Consider the following 26,045-nt stretch of genomic DNA (forward strand, 5'->3'; position numbering starts at 1 on the left):
TTAGAAGTGTAATGGCAAGGTGGTTTAGTAGGTGTGTGTTTGCAATACCTTACCAGACAGATTGTCAAAGGTAGTTGTACACTTTCCCAACTGACAAGCTCCGTATCCTCGCTCACACTTGATATCAGCAGATATCTTTTAATTTATCCAGGCTGGTTACTGTACAGTAATGCCTCCTCCTTCTGATTTTAATTTGTATATCCTTGTGAATATATTTGAAATTTATGTTTTCTTATGTAAAGTTTATCCCGACTGTATGCTGATGAGTTTTTTGGGTTTTTGTTGTTTTTGTTTTGTTTTGTTTTTGTCAGCTCACCCAAACTAGAGTTACCTGGGTAGAGGGAACCTCAGTTGAGGAATTGTCTTCTTCAAATTGGCCCACCCCACGGGTACATCTTTGAGGCATTGATTAGAATTGATATGGGAGGGCTCAGCCACTTTGGACAGGTTGCCCTGTGTTTTATAAGAAAGAAGCTGGGCTTGGGGACTTAGCTCAAGGCCCTGGGTTCCGTTCTTAGCTCTAGAAAAAAGGAAGGAAGGAAGGCAAGCAAGCAAGCTAAACAAGTGATGGGGACGCAACAGCAGTTTACCTCCATGGCTCCATCCTGACTTCGCACACTAGTAGACTATGATTGTGATCTGTAAACCAAATAATACCCTTCTTCCCCAAGTTGTTTTTTCTCAGTGTTTTATCACAGCGACAGGAAGCAAACTAGACTGTATTGTTCATCTCGTCCCTTAGTGTAAAAGTTCTTCATACATCCCTGATACAAAGTGATTTGGTTTTTAAATAGATAGTTAAAACAAGCTTATAACATATCTTTTGCCTTAATATTTTCTTGTGCTACAAGTGTTTGAAATTTACTCAGCAGTTTTGAAATACTCTGTTAAATATGTTCACATAGACTTAGCGCGTTGTTGAGTAGATCTCAGAAGCAAAAGACCTTAAACGTATTCCTCCTGTCAGGCTTTGGGCTTGTTGACTGCCATCTTTCTCCCCTCCCCCAGCCTCTGGAAATATGTTCTCCGCGTCTGAATTCTAATGTTAGAGATTCTGTGTAAGTAAGAAGGCCGTTAGTATTCATCTCTGCATTTGCCTACTTCACTTCCTGTGAACATTCTCTAGTTTCCTCAGTGTTGGAGGGGCACAGTCATGCTACCTCAGAATTCACACTGATAACCTCATCCCAACATGGTCATTTGCAAAGATCCTGTTTCTGATGTGATGTTTGTGGCCGTTGGGGTGGGAATGCTAACATGAGGAGTGTGACTTACTTTTTTTTTTTTTTTTTTTTTTTTGGTTCTTTTTTTTGGAGCTGGGACCCAACCCAGGGCCTTGCGCTTCCTAGGCAAGCGCTCTACCACTGAGCTAAATCCCCCAACCCCAGGAGTGTGACTTTCAAGTTAACTCTGTGAACAGTGTATATGGTGTGGCATTAGGGTCAGAGTTCATCTTTGTGTGTTACACGTTGGAAATTTTTTCCTCTCTACAATTAATTACTCAGTACCCTTTGTTTTAAAACAGTTGATTATACAGATTTTGGGCATACCTAAACATTGAATATTTGTCTCTATACCAATTTCATATTGTTTTGAATTCTTTAGTTTACAGACAAAACAAGCAAAACTCCTATGAAGTCAAAGGCAGAAGTGTTCAACTTTGTCCCTTTTTCCTTCCCATTTGCATATACATTTTAAAACCAGATTTCCAGTCTCTACACTCTGAAAAGGGCTTTTGAAACTTTGTAGATATTACTTTTAGCAAGAGTTTTATGTTTTATTGTTAGTATAACCTTTTATACTGTTTCATGTGTTACATAGAAGTACCGGCTTTTATGATATGTCCTTAACTTTCCTAAACACATTTAACTTTGTTCTGAAGATTCTTTAGGGTTTTCTGTATAAATCATTTTGTCTTTAGGGAATCTTTCATTTTTCCAATAATATTTAATTCTTTTCTGGCTTTTGCTTTTATATTTCTTTGCTTTGGCAGTGAGAATTTCCAGGATAATTTTGAATAGAAATACTTGTGCATCCTGTTTCCATTTGTAAAAGGAAAACCTTTCAGCCTCTGACCAATCAGGGTGGTGTGTGTTTTGAAGGTGTCCTTCATCAGGTCAGAGGCGTCTCAGCCTCCTGCAGGTGTGGGTGGGACTTTCTCTAGGGAGGGCCTTTAGTACCCCGCTCTCCCTCACGGGTATGCGCTTTCTCTGAGTCTCTTAGCATGGCTCATGTTCTTAGCTGAAGCTTTGAATGTTAAGTAGCCTTACATTCCTGGAGCAAACCACCTAGTCACCACACATTATCTTTTTCACAGTCTTCCTAATTTGATTTATTAATACTTTCTTAGCTCTTTCTGCCTTTGTTCGTAAGGGACACAAGCCTATAGCTTTACTTTTTTCCCCTATCTTTGATTTGGGTGTCAGCAGAACTGGCTTTAAGAAGGGTGCTGGGTCTTGGGAGACTGATATGCGTGCTTTACCATTGGGGTGCAGTCCCTTCCTCAGGCTAATGTTGGCTTCTCAAGCTGAGAATGTTCCTCTTCTTCTAGTTGCTAAATACATTTAAATTAACATTTTAAATGAGAGTAATATTGTTAGTGTTAATGGACTTGACCAGTGAACCATTCCAGACCAAGGATTTCCTTTGTGCTGTTTTTAACTCAGTTTTTGTATCTAATAGACATGAACTATTCAGATTAATATTTCTTTGGTGAATTTTGTGTCCTAGTCAGTCTTTTGTGAACTTGTCACAAGCTAGACTTACATGTCAAGAGGAATCTCAGTTTAAAAACCGCCTCTATCAGATTGCCTATAGGCAAGTCTGTGGACACTTTCTTGATTCATGATTGGGGTGGGAGGGCCCAGTCCACTGTGCAGTTCTGCCCCTGGGCGCGTTTCTGGGTTGTATAAGAAAACAAGCTGAACAGGCTGTGAGGAACAAGCCAGTAAGCAGTGTTCCTCCATGGTCTCAGCTTCAGCTCCTGCCTCTGTCCTGCCTGACATCCCTCCATGATGAACTGATGTAAGCTTTACAGTGAAATAAACCCTTTCTTCCCCATGTTGCTTTTTGTCATGGTACACATTACAGCAGTAGAAAACAATAGATTCAGTGCCTCGAGTATAAAAATAAATTAATTTTAGTTTGCAAAGTCACTAGTCTGTATTTTGTTAGTGCCTCAGTAAGTCTGTAGTATTTCTACTCACTCATGGCGTTGATCAGGGCTGGTTCTTGTTAATTTTTTATTTTTCCTTGATTTGTTTGGCTCCTAGTTTACCAATTTTGCTTTCAGTGAACTAGCCTTTATTTAATTGATGTTACTGTATTATGACCTGCAGCACTAGTGCAGGATGGGTGGGAACAGTTGGATCCCGAGGACTCCCTGGCCAGTTAGCCAGCTAAAATGCCATGTTCCATGTTCATGTAGAGACTCTGCCTCAAAAGCAAGGTGGAGAAGTGGTTGAGGAAGAAGCCTCAATGTCAGGTCTCTGGCCTCCGCACATGGCCGTGTGTGTGTGCACAAACAAAGAACAGGAATAATTTAAATTTGTATAACTCATTGATTTTTTATAATATATAATTCTCCATAGACTACTTTGTAACTATTGCATATTATCTTAGTTCTTACTGAAATATCATAATCAAGGCAGCTTGCGGGGCGGGTGTATTTGGGTCTTGCAGACTCAGAGGGATAGGAGTCCATCACCTCTGAGACAGGAGCATGGCCACTGTGGCCCTGGAGCAGCAGCTGAGAGCTCATATTCAGATCCACAAACAGGAGCAGGGATGGCAGGAAGATTCTAAAGCATCAAAGCCAGCCTGTGATACACCTTCTCCAATACAACCATATTTCCAAATCCTTCCCAACAGTTCCAGCTAGGACCAAGTATGCAAGCAGATGAGCCTCTGGGTGGGTAGAAGATGAGGAGGATCTGGGAGGGAAAAACATGATCAAACTGTATGAAAGAAATGTAATAAAAAATTACTCTTGTACATGCATCTCTGATTTTTTATTCATATATATGTATATATATGTGTATATATATATATATATATATATATATATATATATATATATGAGTGTATGCCTCGGCATGTGTAGGTATTGTCAGAACAGAAGAAGTCAGTGGTTTGCTGGAGCTGGAGTAGTTGAGAGGCACCTGACATAGGTTCTGGCAACCAAACTCAAGTCCTCTGAAAAGAGTTACAAGTACTCATTACTGCTGAACCATCAGTCTAGCTCACATTTTAGATTTTTTTTTTTAAGCTTTTGATATATTTCCCCAATTTTCAATATATTTTTCTTTATTTGTGGTAATTGTTTCTTGTTCTGAAGTTTTAGTATTAAAATAACTTTTCATTAGTGTGTTTACATCGTGATGTCTTTTCACATATGTGTGTGCATATAGATGTACATACATACACTGTACACCTCTGTCTTCATTTATAGTTTTATGTAGGCTTCATAGTTGATTTTATGTTTCAAGTTTATTCAGTCAACTACTTAAGTGTTAAGATTACTAATGTTTAATATAATTTATAATATAGAGTCATTAAAATATATAAATTTCTCCTACTTACAAAGACTTTACTTAGGACATCTCCACTTCATAATAAAACAAAAACAGTATGTATACAGTAGAAATTATACTTCAGATTTTGAAAGCCTATGGTATAGTACAACACTTTAACAAGGCTAGGTGCCAACAGCTAGTAGCCAGCTACTACGGGTAGCAACTGATATCCTACAGTGTACTCAGTAGTTAAACTCTATGTTTGCTGGGCTAGGTGAATTAAATACCTCCTCAGTTTAATATTTGCAGCCTATGAGAAGTATATTCTGATGTGCCTCATCAGTCAAGAAGCACCTGTCTGACAGAATTGTTCTGTTTTTTATATGTGTTCCTTCTGTTCTTGGGACTTTTTCTGCCTTCTTTTAAGTATTTCCATTTTCCCTCCTCCCCTGTTTTGGTGGTGGTTGTTTGATTTGGTTTGGCTTGGTATTCTCTAAAAATTCCTTTTAGCACTTGCCCTAGTGTAAGGGTCAGCCATCTACATCCCGTGACCCAATCTGGCTACCTTGGTCTCATTTCCTGTTGTTTCAATAAAACACCTTGACTTATGGAGGAAGGGTTTATTGCCTCACAGTCCAGGTGACAGTCCATCATTGTAGGAAAGGCAAGGCAGCAGGACCCTGCAGCATGTGGTCACATTGCATCCACAGGCAAGAGCAGAAAACAAGTGAGCTACCGCTGCCTGCAGTGCCCAGCTCTTTCTGTCCACTCTTACACAATCCAGGATGCCCTGCTAGGGATGGATGCACACACTCACACACAGCCAGCTAATCTACACAGTCCCTTACTGAGACTCCTTTCCCAGGGGAATCTAGATCTTTATCTAATGGACAAGTAAAATCTAACCATCACACCGGCCTGCCACCTCCTGTAGTTCTGTTGAAGCACAGCATTACCGTCATTTACATAAGGTCTGTAGCAGAAGTTAGTATAGCAGATTCCATATGGCCCTCTAAGCCTGAAATATTATCTGGCATTTTATAGACATCTGAATTTTTTTAATTTTACTTGATACGCTATAAACATTTTCAAGTTGGCCTAGAATGTCTTACATACCTCAGAACCCTGTATTTCTGTTCTTTTTATCTGTGCTATTATTGTCATGTATTTTGTTTCTACATACTTTCACTTCTCATTATTCACTGTAGTCAGGCTGCACAAAGTTACTACAAACACCACATTAGCAGTTGCAGACCTATTGTGCCTAGGAGAAATATGGGGTAGGTTTCTATAAGCTTTTGTTCACAATACTTTTGTCAGCCAAGAAATAACATTATTTTATGTATGCTTCTGCCTAAGGTTACATTACTTGACATGCACCGTAAATTGTTAATTCATCAACGTACTTCTCAAACCCAGTAGCTCTAGAATGCCTACCTGAATGATACAGATTTAACTCAGCAAATCTTCAGACCCTCTGGTTCCATGCAAATCAATATAGTTAGACAAGTAAATGATAATGTGAAGGGACTTTGAAATATTTAAATTATATGTTTAATGGGGTTAACATCTCACTTCCTATTCACCAGAAAAGGAATGCTTTTTATACTCTGGGAATTCAAAACTTCAACAACATTTATTTCCAGGTTAATAAGATAGTTGAATCTAGATAGAAAATAAAAGCTAGTGACTGCTTTCTGTGTGGCAGTCTGTAAAGACCTAGATACTTTTGTCAGTTGCCTAGGTTTCCGTTATCTACTACTTACTGCTTCAGTTGGATGAATATTTGTGGTGCTCTTACTTTGTTCAGTCACGGTGCTAGATCCTGTGGAGGCTCCCAAAATGGAAGGCTCTTTCCTTCCCCCTAATCACGTTACATAAAAGATGAGCTCATGTCAGGTTAGGGATCACTGCTATCTTGTTGGAGAATTAGGAGAGCCTGTTTTAAACTTTGTTTTTGTGCTCATACCACCATCCACTATAGTTCTTTACCTGGAGATGTAGGTAGTGCCTTGCCATTGTTCTCCGGTAGCTTGTAGCGTGGATAAAGCAAGATGCTGTTAACATCTGTGGCAGTTAGCAAGTAAGCAGAAACGAGTCGTTTAAACACGCGCAAACTCCTCTTTCTCTTTTGTGGTCAAATAAATAAATTTTTGTGACTGTGATTCCTAGTAGTGCTATAAATTTTATGTAAGCTAGCCCAAGTTACTCAAGAAGTTCATGGTGACCTCTTCCCCTTACTCCCAGCAGCTAGCTAGACAAACATCTGTGGTTACTAGCAAAGAGCAGGTGACAGAAATACGTGATTGCTTCTGTAAGCCATTATTACTTACAGAAAACAGTGATGACTCCCAAGGCACATGTGTGGTCAGCATTCCTAAGCTTCAGACACATACTGGCTGGTTAATTAGGACTGTGCTTGGTGCCCCACTGTTTGGATCACCCTTCCTGTAAGTACTGGCATCCTAGATAGCCCGCGCCTTAGCGTTCACTGCTAATTGCATTCACCCTTCAGCGGAACGTACCTGTCATATGTCTTTAAGCTCTATGAAGTCAGACATTTTGTAGCCACAATAAACAAACATCCAAATGTTTCTTAGTCGAATACAGGAAGAAACTCCTGAAAAACAGCATAATGTCCTGCTTCAAAGCATAGGTTTTTGGTCAAATTGAAGTTTATCTTTACCACTTCTAAGTTACGTGACCTTGGTTTCTTATGTGAAAAGTGAGGTTGAAAATAATGAGTGTGTATACACATGTTTATGTATCCTAGATGTGTTTATAAAGTGCTTTGCCAATTACCTAACACAGTAGTTACATAGTAAATGCTAACTTATCAATGTTACTTATTCATTTGATCATAGTGGTCTCCAAAGTCTAAAACAAAGATAACTGGGAACCATAACGATACGAGGTCCTTTCTGTTCAGTCTGTAGAATTGGTCAGTGGAGATCTACAAGTAGCTAAAAGCTGCTACCAAGTTAGGTTCATGTTAATTTTGTTTTGTGCTTTATTTAATGTCCCCATGTCAGAATCTTACGTTGTATCGTGTAGAAGATAATTGTTTCAGTTGGGTATGATGTCAGTCCTATAACCTCTGTACTCTGAAGGCTTCAAAGGCAGGAGGATCTTGAATTTGAGGCTAGCCTGAGCATACATGGGGTGGAGGAAGAACAGGGATGAAAAAAAAAGGTTTCCTTAATGTGTGAATTACTCGGTTTTCTATTAGCACTTCAAGTGCTCCTTTATTGGTGTGGAAAGTTACAGAGTTTGCTGATAGTATCACTTGTATAATTTATTTATGCTTTTATTGAACTACATGTGTAAGCTTATGATTTATTAGAAATAGTTCAGTGTATTTCTCAGAATGTTGGTTTGTTTGGTTATTTTAGATTAATGGTAACAATACGTGACTTCAGAATCTCCTAATTTTGAGTTCAGCTGAGGTAACTAGTGGTTGAGCAGTAGCTGAGTAAATGCTTTTTTTTTTTTTTTCAAATTTCCGTATACTTAGGACTATTATCAGATACAACGAAATCAAAATATTCTAGTGTTGAATTTACATCTCCAATGATTAAACTACTAGGAAGGTCCTATAGAACCAAAGGGCATAGTAACAATTGAGTGAGCTTATAGAAGGCCATGTGATATCAGAAGGGGACAGGAAAACTAACCCAAAGTATATAAATAATTCCATTAAGGAAAAAAGGGCCAGATGGGGTTGGAAAGGTGGCTGAGCTATTAAGAGCACTGGCTGCTCTTCCAGAGGGCCAGTTCAATTTCTGCACTCACATGCATGGTTTGCAGCTCACAACCATGTATAACTCCAGTATCAGGGGATCCAGTATCCTATTCTGATCTCCAAGAACACCAGGCACACACATGGCACATAGATGTACATATAGGTAAAACATCCATACACATAAGATAAAATAGCAATAGAGGAAAAGGGGGTAGAAAAATGGCACATCAGTTCAGAGTATTTCCTGCTCTCCCGGAGAACTAGAGATTATTTCCCAGTATTTCCAGCTCTAGGGAATCGGACACCCTCTCCTGTTCTCTTCACAGACCAGAACACACATGGCATACACTCACACACACATGCACATACACACTTAAACACTATATACATGCACACACAACTCAAATACTATACACACACTCGTAGATACACATGCAACACATAAAATAATAATGAATCAAAAAACCTTAGAAAAAAACAGTACTTAGTGATAATTATCTCAAGTATAATAAAATTTTAAACTTTAAAAGAAATATTGTTAGGGCTGGAGAGATGGCTCAGTGGTTAAGAACATTGGCTGCTTTTTCAGAGGAGCCGTTCAATTCCCTGTACCCAGGGAAGCTCATGACTCCCCGTAGCCCCAGTTCCAAGGGATCTGACATCTCACAGAGATGCATGCAGGCAAAACACCAGTCAATGCTCATAAAAAAAAAAACTGTTAAAAATATTTTAAAATGTCTTTTAAAAGGTAACGTGAATGCTTTGTCTTTAAAAGGGACAAATAGTATATAATTCTTACTTCTCAAATTACTCTTTTTAAGTTAAAGATCTTATTTTTTTTCTCCTGTCAATGTTAGTCAGAAATTTATCTGGTGTTGTTCTAAAGTCGTCAAGAACATTAATTTCAAAAATCTGAAAACTAGGAAGGGAGCTGCAGTAATTGGAGTTTGATGCTACTTAAGCAGGAATTAGAAAAGTCTGTGATACATTTATTTTAGGTATATGCTATAAAGGAATCATGGCAAAAAAAAAAAAACCAACAACAAGCGTTTTAAAGGGGGTCACTTTCCCATAAATTGAGTTTTGAAAACCCGTTTTAACTGTGGAAGGCACTTAATGCTGACCCCCACACAGTAAGTTCTAGAGGGAGTAAATTAAATGTGCAAACCTGGGTCAAAGGAAAGTCAGTGTAAAATGGAGCTGGCTGACTGCTCTGTACCAGGATAACTCACTTCTAGGTCAACAGACCATAATGTCAGCTATAAAAATAATAAGACAACAATCTGGGTGGAAAACACAGCAAGTGTGATAAGATCAGCACCCTCCCCCTATAAAGTACTCACATGTTGGAGAGAAACACAGCAACCACACTAAACACTGGGGCAGATGACACAAAGTGCATTTCACAAGATGATTCAATAAATTCGTAAACAAGCACAGCAGAACATGGTTAAAGTAGTTTTTAAAGGAGTACAGACTAAGTGGTCGAATCTCATAGACATACAGTGATTCGTGGATTGTATGAAGCATAGACCTGCCTAAACACTGACAACGGCTACATCAGCATAAGCAGCAAGATTTTTTTTCCCCAAGAAATATCTCTTTAGCTAGTAGATCACTTTTAGTTGAGTTTTGTTTAAAACTTAGATATGACCAAAAGTGGTCACTTTCTGAATTTCATCCAATTTCATGACACATCCTGAGGGTGGAGTGAGGTGGAGTTTCTTTTGTTGTTGTTGTTAGCATAAGCCAAGACTTAGCTTCCTTTTTTTTGAGCTTTGAAAGTCTTCCAACATACTACATGGAGGTCAATGCTAGCTTCTTCATGTCTTTCCTGAGGAATGCCTTATTCTCAGTAAACATTTATTTGCTTTTATACTAAAAACAAAGTCATGCAAATAATGGACATTTTCCTTATTCTGTATAAGAACATGTGTGTATATGGTGTGCTGGGAATTGAACCCAGGGCCTTGGCAATGCTAAGCATGTACACTACCACTGAGCTACCCTCGTACTCCTAGACTCCTATTTATTCATAGTTTACAAAGCAAAATGAACACAAGTGCAATTTCTACCTCGTATAAACCGAAGAGGGTGTGTTTGCCAGAAAGCCACAGAGAAATAGTAGAACTGGCAGTCAAACCTTAGAATGCCATCTAGCAGCAGTAGAACTGGGGCTGAGGCAGGTGAAGTGTGCCAATCAGATCAGTTGAGTGTCCGATTATGAGAAAATCAGTACTGAGAGAACATGGCAAAAGCCTGGCTCACAGTACAGCAGTGGCTCCTGAATGGATTCCAAATATTGACACTGTATTGTCATTGTTATTACTGCAAAGTTTTCTTTTTAAGATAGGGAAGTTCATTACCTCAGAACTTAAGAATCAAGAGAGGGACTGGGAATGTAGCTTTTCATTTTAGCCTTATCTATTGATAGGTATTTTTCAAGTCGCTTAACTCCCGATCCTGTTTTCTCTTCTGAGAGTCTAAGATTAGAATATCTACCTTTATAAATAGTTGTGGTGATTAAATACAAAGTTCTTAGTGCAGCCCTGGGACATGATGCTCAGAAAATACACCCATGGCTTCAGATTTCAATGTAGAAAGCTCTTGGTTCTGTAGATCTAAACCTTAGTGAGCATCAGAGTCACTGCATTTAGTTACATCATGTCAACAAATTATTTTTTTATTTCAGTTCTGACGTGCTTATTTAAAATGGGAGATTCCGCTCACAATGTCTGGTACGTGATGAGTACCCAGTGGATGTTAGCTCCCTGTTTACTTGCTTTCATATTGGTAAGAGGCTTAAACGATACCCTCTAAAGCTATTGTTGCTGTTAGTTTGTTGAATGAAAAAACTAGAGGCAATTGGAATGAGAAGGGAAGTTGGTAGAAAGCAGTTCATTTGAGTTATAGTGGCATTTAGTAAAATTAAAATTCTGACTAAAGCTGTCTGCTTTTAAGTGATTTAAAATACTTGGCTTTAGTTTTGATCACTTGAATACTAGATCTGAAGACCAAATATTCAGTGTACTTGAGGGGTGATTTGGTCTGAATGAATGAATGAATCTATTGTCTCTATCAACATGAATCAAGTGTAATTTTCAGTTCTGTCGTAGTGCCTGAAAACCCCAGCTGTGTCTTTTGTTTCTAAAACCGGTTGTCATTCTGTGTTGTTTTCTTTCCCCATTCTCTCTACTACAGCTGTGTTGCAGTGGCTTGGCGACATTCTAATCTTTTTGATACACACACACATATACACACATATACATATATATGTATACACACACACACACACACACACACACATATACACACACACATTATCTAGGTTAAACAGTGTCAGGCAGTCATTACTAAATACTTTAACTGGAGGGAAAATTAATTTGCTGCACATTCAGATTACAATCATAGCTGAAAGAGAAAAGGTCCAGGTATTAAGACAATTCAGAACTAATTACAAAATAAGGGGAGAAAGTGTATTTTAAAAAGAAAAAGGATTTCTCTGGTTTATGTCAGAAGTGCAAGTATTAAATTGAGCAACTCTGCTGGCAAGTGATATCCAGAGAACTGAACTAGAGACATCGGTGAAAGGGAAGCGTCCACTCAAGCTCTTGTTGAGCCAGTCCTCAGTGACTCCTCTAAACTACTGATTTTGGCCTTAAGTGAAAACGAGCATTGGAACTCTTCCCTATGGTTAAGCACTTTTCATAGTTGGTGCTAAATTAATATTAGTCTTGTTTCTGCACGATAGTCAACAGAATTTTTAATGAGTGCCAGTTAAATAACTAAGTTCTGGGCTTTTAGGGAGTCCGAGGAAACCTGGAAAGAGAACATCCTTAGCACGTGTTTTCTGTTATTTAGTATAGGTTTTAAAGATACTGTAAAGATATACTTGGCCTTAAGTTTAAAAATCAATTTAGTATTCCATATATACTTATGTGTGTATCAACCTCTAACCAAAATTGGTGTACTTCACTTACCTATAATGAAAACAAAATTGTATATGTGTTAAAACTCTAAGGATTTCTTATTTTTATACTACCTTTTAAAAATGCCTAATGACAGGTAAATAATTCACTCAGATAATATTGAATTCTGAAGTTGTTTGTTAACATTTAAATTGATATTTCGCCAAGTAAAATAAAAGTTTTGCAAGCTTCGTACCTTATCTGACACTTTACTAACAGAAGTTGGTGGCATGAGATTTTATGAGACAAGGCTTCAGTGTTTAGCCGCCGTTAGTCTAGAACTGGGAAAACCTTCATTTTGCACAAGGCAGAGGAACTACTGACAAAAAAAAAGTAAGTTGGGAAGTTACTGGGAGAGCGCTGTTAGGAACAGGCCAGTGGCTTTTTTTTTTTTTTTTTTTTTTTTAAATTTGCTTTAAACCCTTTGCTTCTTTGCTTTCCTTCTTTCCCCCCTTTAGTCGGGGCTGGGGGGAAGGAAGAAGGCGTGGGCTCTGCGTTGTCAGGTTACTAACTCCCATCCACATTCCCCAGGCTCTAGAGTTTTGACTCCTTCCATCCTAGAGCATCAGGGCTCTTCAGCGTGAGCGTTAATCATTAACTGGGGCCAGAGAGTCCCACGATGGAGCTGACTGTGCAGTCTGCAATACCATACCTACTAAAAGTTCATAAACCCAAGTGCTGGAAACTAGGAGTGCACAAAGACAGTGCCGTGTACCTCCTGGGGCAGAAGTGTCCTAGAGAGCAGAGAGCTCTGTCGGAGCTCACTTGTAGCTTGGCCTTGCTACTGAGAGCTACTAAACATACCCTAGGGTGCTGTCCTGCTAGCCCTGTTCCCTGTCCCAAGAGCCCTTGTTCTCCTGCATGAGAATGGGGTGTGCAGAAGATGAGAGACCATTTCTTGTTGTCTTACGTCATAAAGGCAAATAGAAGATAGCAGTGATGGGGCTGGGCAGTTCTCCTCCCTCTGCTGCCCCACGACTGAGAGCAGCAGATTCACAGATGGAAACAAGAGTTAGTTTGCGTTATTTTGCCAGAATATTTTTTCCTTTTAAAATTATACAACTGAGTGGAAAGTGGCCTTTTCCTTTATTCCTTATTCTGTTGAAGTACAGCTTAGAAAAACAAGCCATTCTCTTTGAAAAGCTTCTGCTTTCTGTGTATTTCACCGCTGGTTATTTTTGATAGGTTTTGAAATATAAAGTGCTTTTGTTTGGGGCTTTTAATGTTTTGTTCATGCCTTTTTTCCCTCATGTGGTCCAGGCCAGCCTTCAAATCCCTGTTTACCCAAGGGCGACCTTGAACCTCAGCTCCTCTGCCTCCAGCCCTAGAAGCTGGGATTGCGTGTGTGTACCCCTGTGCTTGGCTTGACTATGACTTTCACATAGCTCCTACGTACTGAGAATCATTCTGGAAGAGGAAAAATAATTCTGAGCAATAGTTGAATTTGGAGTTTTGAGGATCTGTGGACTATTAAAAATAGGCAAAAATGTATATAATGAATTCTCATAACATATCTTAAGTATATGAAAAATGCCAGCCTTGTAGAATGGACATACACAAGTCAGGGCAAGGGAAATGGCTCCATGGATAAAGCTCTCTCCCTGTAAACATGAGGTCCAGAGTTGAGATTCCCAAAATCTGCACCGAAGCAGGAGATGGCAGCTGCCTGGGGAAGAGTCTGGGAATCCTGGGTCAGGCTGGCTGGACTTGCTGGAACCTGCCCCATTAAATAATCCACATGCCCATAGAACATGCATGCAGATGCACAGCACCAACTCACATACGTAAAAGGGGGGAGGGTACAGGTTGAAACTACACAGAAGTACCACTTTTCATACAAGAGCAACAAATGTGATAATGAACTTAGAAAGTAGCATTGACAAATCTTTTCATGTGTGTTACGTTTATGTGTGTATTTGCATGACTTTTGCGTGTGTGGGCCCACATGTGTGCAAATGTGGTGCACATGTGTACACAAGCATGAGAAGGCCTGAGGTTAATGTCAGGTCATCCTCAGTTACTCTTCTGCTTTTTTCGTCAAGGCAGGGTCTCTCACATCACACCCAAGCTCACTGATGTGACTAGTCCTGATGGCCAGCTTGCTCTGGGGACTCCTCATCTCTCCCTCCAATTGCAGAAGACTGTCAGACCCACCTTTTGTTCACATGGGTTCTAGGATTTGAACTCTGGTCCTCTCTCTGCCTGAGGGGCAAGCACTGAGCCATCTCCTCTGCTCCACAAACTTAATGTTTTGCATGTAGACGTATAAGCTGGTGTCTTTGTGAAGACCAATTGATCAGTGTCTAAAAGTTTCATATATATGTATACTTTGACCTAGGAAATATTCTGAGAAATTATTTCCACACATATACTCCAGAAATAATAAAGGTATAAACATGCGATTACTCACTGGCTGTTGCTTGTAATAACAAAATATTGGAAACAGTAATGGCTAATATGGCACATCCAACTGGTCAGGAATTCAGATTTTTTATGTTACAATAATTTGTTTAATTGTCATGGTAACTGCCAAGTATGCTCTGTTTTATAGATAGAAAAACCATAGTTAAGATTATACAGTTAGGGGTTGGGGATTTAGCTCAGTAGTAGAGCGCTTGCTTGCCTAGCAAGCACAAGGCCCTGGGTTCGGTCTCCAGCTCCGAAAAAAAAGAAAAAAGAAAAAAAAAAGATTATACAGTTAATAAGATTTGAATTCAGGGCCTTGGGTAAAGTGCTTGCTATGTAAATGGGAAGACCTACGTTTCATCCCCAGAACATAAAAATCTGAGCACAGTCATCCTATAAAACTCAACAACCAGCGAGCAACACAGTCAGATTCTCCAAAACTGCCAAAGTCTGAGAAACTTTTAGATCCAAAAAAAAAACCCTACTAGTACCTGACAGCTCAAGGTCATATAGATTCATGGAAGATCCTGGAAAGAAGAAAGGACATTAGATAAAGCTAAGGAAATCTAAACAAAATATGACATTTGCTATAAATGTGCCATACTTCTATAAAGTGTTAATTAATAATGGGAAAACTGGGTGAATAACATTTTTTAAAATTTTATTTATTTAATGAACTCCACTGATAAACCAGAAGGGGGCATCAGATCTCATTACAGATGGTTGTGAGCCACCACGTGATGACTGGGAATTGAACTCAGGACCTCTGGAAGAGTAGCCAGTGCTCTTAACCTCTGAGCCATCTCTCCAGCCCATGAATAACATGTTAAAGTAATTTTAAAGCTCAGGCATCCATTTGAAAAGAAAGCCTAAACATCATGTTTGTAATATTTTTTAATGTTTTATTAATCCTTTGAGACTTTCACGGAATTTATTTTTATCATACTCAGCTCCATTCCTCCTCCTAACTCCTTTCAGATCTGTCCCCACCTCCCTACACTCCCAACATTGGGTTCAGTTTCTCTTTTAGTTACTTGAATCCATTTGTGCTCCTCGTACTCTCCTATATGTGGAGCCTTAGGCCCTTGAGCATGGGCAGCCCTACTAGGAGCCATGCCGTTAAACACTAACTCTCTGTCACCTGTCTATAGCTTCTTGGTTCCATCTGTGCTGCTCTGTGCTGGAATGTTGGCCGGCTTGATCTCGTGCAGTTCTTGTGCAGGCAGCCATAGCTGCTGAGAGCTCATAGGTACAGAGGTCCTGTCAGATCCAGAAGGTTGTTTCATTCCAGTCTACCGCCTCTGCTCTTGCAGTCTATATAGGCCCTTCTCTGTGATGTTCCCTGAGCCTTGGGGGTATTGAGAGGAAGTGAGTTTCTTTAAAATTTTAATGTTTCTCATGCATGAGCAGAGTTGAGTCATGTTCTTACTTGTGAAGACCTGACATCTGAACTTTGAAACCCATGAGTAGCAAATATGTGTATATTCATTTCCTTAGTAGATTGTTTCTGTTTATTTTGTATCTTGTTTAGATGTTTTAAAGCTATGCGCTTGTGGTCCATTTCCTGTTTCTTCGTAGATGTTTATCTTTACTATATCCGTGCCTCTAGACCTCAGTGCTTTTTAAAGACTGGCCAGAGTGAGCCCCTCAACCTCAGTGACAATATTTAATCTCTTCTTATTTTTCAGTCTATTTTCTGTTATTTTGGTTCTGACATTTGCTTTCACATAATTTGTAACTACTTAACAAACACACGTATATGATACTTCAATAAATTGGATTTTTTCACAAGCCAGTCATTACACCTTTTTCTCTAGTCCAGTGGTTCTCAACCTTCCCAATGCTGCGAACCTCTAATCCAGTTCCTCATGTTATGGTGACCTCAACCATAAAATATTTTTGTCGCTACTCCATAACTGTAGTTTTGCTACTGTTATGAATCATAATGTAAATATCCATGTCATCCATTGTAGATAGAAATACCTGTGTTTTCTGATGGTCTTAGGCAACCCCGTCAAAGGGTTAAGGCCCACGGGTTGAGAACCACTGCACTAGTCATTCAGTGATTTGTCAGGTTTATAGGTGAGTATCTTGTGAAGATGTTTACTGGAAATGACTTGACTGTCATCACCAACATCTTTCAGCCTCTTGACATATGTTTATTTTAAATAATTATTTGTAATATTTTCTGCACTCTTTCTTTTACCAGCGCCAGGGTATTTGTGTATTCATTCATCTGTGTGGTGCTGAGGCTTGGCCTGGGCAGTGCACATGCTAGAAACACACCGGAGCCACACCCTATCCCCAGCTCCCGCTCCTGTTACCCATTAGGTAGCATGTCTACTGCACTGTTGTTTATGTCTTTTCCAGGCTGTAAATGCATTTAAATGTTGCTTTCTTTTTTGAGTGGTGTTTTTAGTTAATTCTTTGAGTTATTACAAGAAGAGACTTGTCTTGTCTGATTATGTCAGGGTTAGTGACCAGATGACTGACTGACTATTCTTTCTGGAGAGAAACAACGCCTCTTTCCCGTTTCTTACTGTGTAATTCAGATCTGGTAGATTTGGTCAGATCCTGACCAAAGCTTCAGTCTCTCTTCAGGGATTGCTCAGCTCTTTCCTGCCCCAGTCTTCTGAGTTCTGTTTCTAGACAACAGCTTGAATCCTTACCATCTTGCCTTTGGCCGTTGTCTCTTCCCTCTTAGAATATAAAATATTTTTGAACTGTTGGTATTCATTAATTACAGTGCTAGGAATTAGACGCAGTCATCAGCAAATTCAATTTTGAGACCATCATGTAAAGCCAGCAGGACCATTGTCCCGTTTTATGACCAGGACTGATGAAGTTTTTCCGTTATTATTTGCCCTTATTCTAGAAGTTTTGTGTTTCACTTGCCATTTACTATCCTGTTGTTTAATATCTGTGCCTGTTTCCATTTTCCCCCTGTTAGATTGTAAGCTTTTGGGAGGCGTTTGGAAGATACAGACTGTTTTCTCCTTACAACTGCTATCCATACCTTGTATTTAGTAAATATGACAGGAATGCTATTTTTAAAATCAGTTTTATTCTTTCAAATACTGGTTTGAGATTTTATTTTCTTATGAGGGTGGAATATGAAATTCTTTTTTAACATTGAGGGAATGGTGCAGCTAAGTTCTAAAGCTGCTTTGGTCTCCTATTTAATCATTTAGCTTAGTAAATTTTTAATTAGAATTTAGACAAAATAATTTTTATTTCTCTCTTTTCAATTAAAGATAATTACCACGTTAGCTATACATTAAAGCATAGTTTAAACTTAATAAATACTATTGATAACTCAATAATTGAAGGTAGAGTTGGTATTATAAAATACCTAACTAAATAACTAAAGCATCTGCCGTAAGATCTGAGGCTGCCAAGAGAGGGCTGTAAATTTGTCGTGCTTTTCCCCAGTGAGCTGAGTAAATAAGAAAACACGGTTAACTGCATGCTACACTGTGAAACCCGAGGAATGTCTTTTTGTGATTCCTCACCAAGTAGTGCCACCATATGAAGTACGAGAGCCATCCTTTCTTCAGCATCCCTGCAATAATCACATTATAGTTTGGTGTGACTGATTTGTGCCAGATCATTGAGCTTGAGCCAGTAACACACCATACTGTTTATTAAAGGACAACTGTGGTGTTATCTTCTGAGAATCAAGGAATTTTTTACAACAGTGTGTTCCAAGGCACTAGTAAAATAGATGACGTCTTTTATACTTTTAATTGATTAAAAATGGAATAATTTTGTAAGGCAGATATTAAAAATTCCTAATATTCATCAGATATGATACATGCCTTTAATCCCAGAAATCGAGAGGGTGCCTGGCCTTGGTAGCAAGTTCTAAGCTGTCCAGGACTGCATACGGAGACCCTTTCTTAAGCACACAAAAACGTTTAACTATTAGCTACTTCCTTCAAAATACTGGCACACATCTTCATATTTTGTTCCACATATGAATGCCCTAAGTATTGTAAATGAGAATAGTCTGTTTAGGGCATATGTGGGGAAATCCTCAAGCCTCTGTGTAGCGCGCTGATGAGTCCTGCGTTTGTATCTGCAGTGAACGGACTAAAGTGCTAGATGCGTGCTTGAACTGAAGTCAGTACCCTGTCACTGCTGTTAGAGATACTTGGTCTTCAGCCCTGAGATGGTGTGGGTGTCTAGTTCAGTGATCTTGAGTATAGTTGCTGCAGTTACCATGGCAGTGAGGTACTTTGCAGTGTGGCTAGTGTGACTATGGAGATAAATTTTTTATTTTATTTTAATTATTTCAGATTCAAATGACTACGGTGAACAGCGCTATGCTATAGCAAATATTTAAGATATCAGTTTTATAGAGAAAAATATGTTCAGTGTTATAGGCTCAGCCCACAATTAGTTGACTCCATTGCATTGTACAGCACACCATAGCAGAAGCAAAACTGTCTACCTCAGTGAGAGCAGGAAAGAGTCCAGAAGACACCAGAGGGTACAGTCCCCTTTAGGACTGTCCCTGTCCCCAGGCCCCACATACTCATGACACATAAGGCCTGCAGAACCTCCTAGGAGTGCAGTATGAAAAGCAAGCCTTTAACCCATGGACATTTTACACATCCTATCCAAAGAAGAGCAATAGCTGACCGAGTGTTGAGCAGTACAGCTCTAATGAATGGAAACAGTGGCCTGCCTCTCAGGACACAAACTGACCCGTGGAAGATTACGTTGTCTTACAGCAAGTAGAAATCTGAAATTTGTAAGACGCATGCGTTTTAAGGTAATGATTATTTATTTGCAAATTTACTTTTCTGTTTTTGAGCTTTAAAATTAACCAGGATGTTTGAGTACAAGGTTCACCTTTTAAATATTAAAAGAGTTGTTAGTAACTAGCACTGTGCTAAGACACTTTAAAATTAAAATAGAATATTTATAACAGCAGAAGCTATGGAATATTGATGCAGGGCTGTCTTTCTTCAGTTTCCAGAGTGTGGATTCTTTGGCATGTATGATAAAATTCTTCTCTTTCGACACAACATGAACTCAGAAAACATTTTGCAGCTGATTACCTCAGCAGATGAAATACATGAAGGGGATCTTGTAGAAGTTGTCCTGTCAGGTAAGCAAATGGCTCCTTCTCCCTTAGTCTGTTCTCCCAGAGTGTTTTCTACACTAGTTCTGTGTTCTACTGCACTTGGCTCCGTCACCATGTGATTGCTTGCTTCTGTAATGTGTGGTCATGGTTTCTGCATGCTTTTCACTTTTGGGAAGGTTATAGCACTATGAGAAAGGAAAACTGAATTTCTTACGAGTTTTGAAGCTAAGGAATTGCCAGTTAAACTGAAAAGAAATGCTTTCCTACGAGTCAGAAACATAAAGGGGGACTACAGTTGTTTCTTTTCCCATTTCTGTTAAGAGAACAGAGGTTCTGAAAAGAGAATCTGGATAAAGAGAGGAATATTAAAGACTTGGAAGAGAAAGTGGCAGTGCTGGTTACTTGTGTGATTTACAAAAACATCTCTTCCTTCTTGTCCCCAATGGACATTTCCCATTTTCATTACCGCCTTGCCCCTTTTTGCCCTTCCTGTTCCCTAACTCCCACCGTTTTCACTTCCCCAACATCAAGTAAGCAGGACAGTCACTGAGCAATGCGAGGGGCAGAGGAATGCCACAAGGAAGGCATCGTTCAGTTGGCAAGAGAAGAAGGTTGATAAGAGAAAGGAAGCAAGTGGTCAGCCAGACACCCAGAGCCTGCTCGCTCTACCCTCCACAGTCATCTTTTAGCCTATTCTTGAGATCCTCTCCGGCCACTGTGTCTCCCTACTGGTCCTTACAGCCTCATCTGTGTTTCTGATTCTTCATCCCCTGGCCCCCCGCATTGATCATTCTACACCACAGCCCACCTGCCTTCCCTTCACTCACAGGAGATCTATGTGCTGCTCTCCTCTAAGGTCATGGTCACCTTCATTCTTTCTTGGCTGTGGACCTTTCATCAAACCGCAGGCACCTCACTAGTGACTTTCAGGTGACGTGAGAGAGCAGCGTTTGATCTACTGCTCCGTGGCTCATGGAGAAAAGAGGAGTCCTGGACACCTGTGAACTCAATGTCTTATTGTCACAGAAGCACTGTGACAATGAGGTTACGTTCCATAGCACTTTTATTTTTACATTTTACTTCAGTGTTTCCTTTTTCAGTGTACCCTAAGCTAAGCAGTTTGTAATGGGCTGAAGAAGACGTAATAGGTATTTGCCATCTTGTTCTGAGACAGTGCTTCTGGAATACCTAGCCTACAGGTTTCCAACTTGGCCTCTTTGGAACTTCACTCATTCAAAGCTGCTGGACTCCCAGAAGAACTGTTTTTAAAAATCATAGCATTGGACCAGCAGGAAGGCGTAGCAGAATGTGATCCCTGGCACACACATGATAGGAAGGAAGAACTCACGTCCGCAGGTTCTCCTCTGACCTCACATAGGCCATGGCACTTGCTCCTCCCCTAACATGTGACCTGCAATAAATAAGTTTTATTTCATTAAACATTTTAAATCACAAGTTTATTAAATGCTAAAAATAATTTATTTTGTAGTCAAATGAAACATTCAGAGACATTACCTTGTGTTTCCATATAAATGGATATGGTGACCCTTCCTAACTAATTTGCAATTATAAAATATAGTTTATACTTTTGGTATTGTTCTTTCTTTTTAAGCTTTGGCCACAGTAGAAGACTTCCAGATCCGCCCTCATGCTCTCTATGTCCATTCTTACAAAGCACCTACTTTCTGTGATTACTGTGGTGAAATGCTCTGGGGATTGGTACGTCAAGGATTAAAATGTGAAGGTGAGCGCTTTTAAATGTCTGCATTAATTTGAAAGAGGATTTTACATTTGCATTTGTGAATTCCTAATGAAAGACAAAAGTCATGGTTGGTGCCTGGGTAGTAAGACTTTAGAATCGCAGAGATGAGGACTCTGGTCTTTCCTTTGCCTCCACCTACTGGTTCTTCTGCATAGGCAACTTGGACAACCTCTCTGGAGACTGCCTTCTCTGTGAAAGATACTCTTCCAGTATCATAAATGGTTAAATAGGTAACGTGAATAAAATAATTGACAGAACAGTGGCTTAGTAACTATTAGCCACTTACGATATAGAGTTTTATTATATTTTTAGTTTTTCTGTACAGTGGTAAACTTGGTAAGTTAGGTTTGCTAGGGCATAGCAGTTCATCAGACAGAGGTCTCTTCAAGAAGCAGTGGCGGGTCAGTGAACGTTTTTTGTAAAGTTCCAGCAGGCAAATACTTTACAAAGGCTTTGCAGGTGTGTGGTTTCTATAGTGTCTAACTCTGCTGCTGTAGGATAGAACTAACTGTAGGAACCAGAGAGGTAGCTCATCAGCCGAGAACACTGGCTGCTCTTTCAGAGGACCCGGGTTCAATATCCAACACCCACATGGTGCCCCACAACCATATGTGACTCTAGTTCCTAAGGATCTCATGCCCAGAGCACCAAGCATGTATGTGAGATACACACACATACACATACATACATACATACATACATACATACATACATACATACACATACACACGCATACATACATATATATACACACATACACATACATACATGAAGACAAAACATTCAAGGAAAATTTAAAAGATAAATGTTAAAAAAAACTCAACAATTAGCCATAGAAAATATGTCAATAAACAATAGACTGTGTTGCAATAAAACATGTTTATAAAGTAAGGGAGATGTCTTAGTAAAGGGCTTGCCACACAAGCATGAGGACCTGAGTGCAGTCCCCAGAACCCTTGTAAAAGCTGGGCGTGGTGACATGTTCTTGGCAAATTAGGAGACAAGGGGGGCTTTCTTACAGTTCCAGGCCCCAGTGAGAGATGCTGCCCCAACATAGGTCTCCTCAGTAATGGGAGCTGAAGTTCATCTCTCGTCTCCACACTCATACACAGATCCCTGCACACACATGGTACACATACAGCCTTTATGTTGTACAATTGTGTGTTATACTTACATGACACCGATACTCTATATTAGCATTTGTTATTATTTTATGTTCAGGAACATTGAGATTTGAGTTTCATATAGTTTGTCACTGGGCAGTGCTTGAAGCCAGCAGTGGCTCTTAAACCCTTGCCACGTTCACAAACATGCTTAGCCGGGCCCCGCCTCCACTGTTCTGAGTCTGTAGCTTCAGGGGTGAGCCTAGTAATTTATGTTTCTAATAAACTTCCAGGGGGGTTGTGCTAGCTATCAAGTCAAGACTCCCTACTCCAGGCAATATAACTTTTCTAAATAAGCTTTTCTATACAGTTCTTATCCTTGAATTTGTTATGTTCCACGTCATCTGTTATCTTAGTTCTTAATTAAGGTTGGTATTGTTACTGGCAGAAATAAAGACTGTTTTTTATGTGTCACATTTCAAATAGTTACATTTAAAATTTTTATATTTTACTCTTAAAATATATTTAGGCTGTGGATTAAATTATCATAAACGATGTGCCTTCAAGATTCCGAATAACTGCAGTGGAGTAAGAAAGAGACGTCTGTCAAATGTGTCTCTGCCAGGACCTGGCCTCTCAGTTCCAAGACCCCTGCAGCCTGAATGTGTGCCCCTGCTCAGTGAAGAGGTACGTATTCTCAAGTCATAGGAGGCATTTTACTAAGGATTCCCAGTGACTTTACAAGGCCTATGACATCCCAGAACAGGTGATACCAGAGGACAGTAACGTTCCTACACTTAAGGCACTTTAAATGTGGTGATAAAGACAAGGCTCTCCAATAGCAGTGGATTGTGCCGTGCGCTCCTGGGGACTGCGTTATTGTATAGATCACTGTGTGAGCCTGCTTTCATTATCCTGCACCCAGCATCCGTACTTCACTTAATCTTACGTGTAACAATAATGCCAGCTTTCCTAATACACAACTCCAGTCATGTTTCTCTCCTCTAGATAACTATATTAGGGATCTCCAGATGAGCAAAACCTATACGCGCGTGTGCGTGTGTGTGTGTGTGTGTGTATGTGTGTGTGTGTGTATGTTTAAATGACAGAATATATTACTTTGGCTTATGTGATCAGATTCTCAGTAGTCCCAAAAAGATCATCTATAGACTGGAAAGCAGGAAAAACTAATGGCTGCTTAGAAACTAGAAGCCTCAGAATCTGAGGGACAGCTGTCTGGAAGTGCGCTGAGAGTTGCTGGTCCTAGTCTGTCTGAAAAGGGCAGATGCATGTGGAGTCTGACAGGCACAGTGATGGCAGGAGGAAGCAGCTCTCCACTGAAGATTGGCATGGCATGCAGAATGTGCACCCTTCTGTTCTTATTGCATCGGCACCCACAGCGCCACCCACGGTCACAACATGTCTTTCCCTCTCAGGTATTTCTCATCACTGAAAGTTTGTTGCACACAGGCCACAGTTTGTCACTGGGCAGTGCTTGAAGCCAGCAGTGGCTCTTACACTCTTGCCAAGCTCTTAGAACATGCTTAGCTGGGCCCCGCCTCCACTGTTCCGAGTCTGAGGTGGCACTTACCTAGACGTACAGAGTAGTCTGTCTTTATAGTGCCATCACACTTTTGAAACCTTGTTTGTGAGTCTAACATTCTGCCATTCTGTTTGTGTACTAAATTATAGAAAACGAGAAATAAATTTCTAAAAATAAATAAACAAATACATAAGTAAAGCCAATATGTAAAGCTCTACTGCGTAAGGAATTAAGCTTGAAGACAGGCATACTGGGAGCAGATCCTTAGATGTAACTGTATCATGATCATAAAAGACAATGTAACGAGGTTCATGAAAACAGAAATTCTCTCTGTAAAGTTCAGTCTGTGACTCACTTTGCTTAGCACAGTACTTGGTACCCAGTTGATATGAATGAATGAGCATGCTGGTTCTCAAAATGTGAGGTAGGTCATTAGATCTGGTATCTACATGACTCTGGAGACACAGAATGGTTAAGTGACTTTCCAGAGTCATAGGGCAGATTAATAAGTGTATTCTTCTTTCCAAGGATAAATACAGTAGTTTATTGAAGATTTATGTGCTTAGTAGTACTTGGAATGGTTTATATCTGTACATTGTAATCTTGCCAGTAGTTGGTTTTAAAGCCTCTGTCTTTTATATATTACTGCTATCAGGACTTCTGTACACTAGCACAGTGCAAAGCTTTGGGCTATTGTCTATTTAATAAAAGTAAAACTTATGTAATCCTACTCCAAAACTTCTCCTGTTCATATACTACTTAGCCACTGAAAGAGACTTTTGAAGTAGATAAAGAAAGGTAATCCCAATACTCAAGCAAGGATCGCAAGTTCTAGGCCAGTGAGACCCTGGTTAACAACAGCAAACACCCAAGGGAGAGAGTAGAAGGAATGTGTGTATGGAGGCCGAGAAGGAGAAGCTGTGCACAGACATAGGGAAGGCCTTGGGAGGAGACTGGTGTGTCTCATACACTGAACCACAGAGGGAACCTATCAGGGAATGATAAGTTACTGCTTTAAGAACCCACGAATGATGCTCTGGTGGTAGCTACCCTCAGTTGGTCGTTCCTGGCCTAGGGAAGGCAGAGGGCAGAGGAAAGGGAAGCACTGCCACCCTGTAGTAATCGCAGGGCATTGGTTCTAGAGCCTGCAGCAGATACTGAAATCCATTACTGGTCAACCCCTTTCTAGAAGTTGGCAGGATATCTGCATATAATGTATTTACACACATCTCTTGAACACTTTAAGTCATCACTAGGTTGTTTAGATACTCAATATACTGAAAAATAGAATTATTGTTCTGAGTGTGACGGTGAGCACCCTGCTGATCTCTAGTGTTGATCTCACTCATCTGGCTCATGAGCAGGTGTGTTCCCACTTCCTTCCCACATATGTATCCTGCCTGCAGTGTCCCCGGTAGAAGACGACCAGCCTCTGTGGATGGGGCGTAGGCCAGAGCAGTTAGAAGGTGCAAGCAACCCTGACGCTGAACCAAGGGCAGTGAAGAGCTCTTCAGCCTCCTTGTGCCTACCTTGTTGCTCAGAGGTCTGCATTACAGTCGTCAGAGGCACACTTCATCCCAGTTTTCTTAGAGGAAACGAGGAATACGTTTCTAAAAATGAGTGGGTGGGTGGGTGGATGGATGGATGGATGGATGGATGGATGGATGGATGGATGGATGGATGGATGGTTGGTTGGATGCCAAGATATAAAGCCTCACTAAATAAGGAAATGAGCTTGGAAACAGGTATGTTGGGAGTAGAACCTATTAACATAACTCTGAGGTTGCCTTCGTCTGTGTGCACAAAGCTATTTCTATCATGATCATAAAAGACACTGTAAGGAGGTAAAAGAACAGAATTTTTATTGAATTTGGTTAGAATGAAAGCTATAAGGTTTAAGGATCCACAACTTAGT

General features: G+C 39.9%; 1 protein-coding gene across 1 annotated transcript in view; it reads left to right on the forward strand.

Annotated features, from left to right (window-relative positions):
* Prkd3 (protein kinase D3) overlaps positions 1–26,045 on the forward strand; it is a 67,182-nt gene that overhangs the window by 11,797 nt on the left and 29,340 nt on the right. The window contains exons 2-4 of the mRNA XM_032908881.1: positions 19,608–19,746; positions 21,335–21,466; positions 23,117–23,274. Of these exons, the coding sequence (XP_032764772.1) occupies positions 19,608–19,746; positions 21,335–21,466; positions 23,117–23,274 (429 nt within the window). The remainder of the gene's footprint in view (positions 1–19,607; positions 19,747–21,334; positions 21,467–23,116; positions 23,275–26,045) is intronic.

Source organism: Rattus rattus, chromosome 7 (assembly GCF_011064425.1).
Source record: "Rattus rattus isolate New Zealand chromosome 7, Rrattus_CSIRO_v1, whole genome shotgun sequence".
NCBI classification, from domain to species: Eukaryota; Metazoa; Chordata; class Mammalia; order Rodentia; family Muridae; genus Rattus; species Rattus rattus.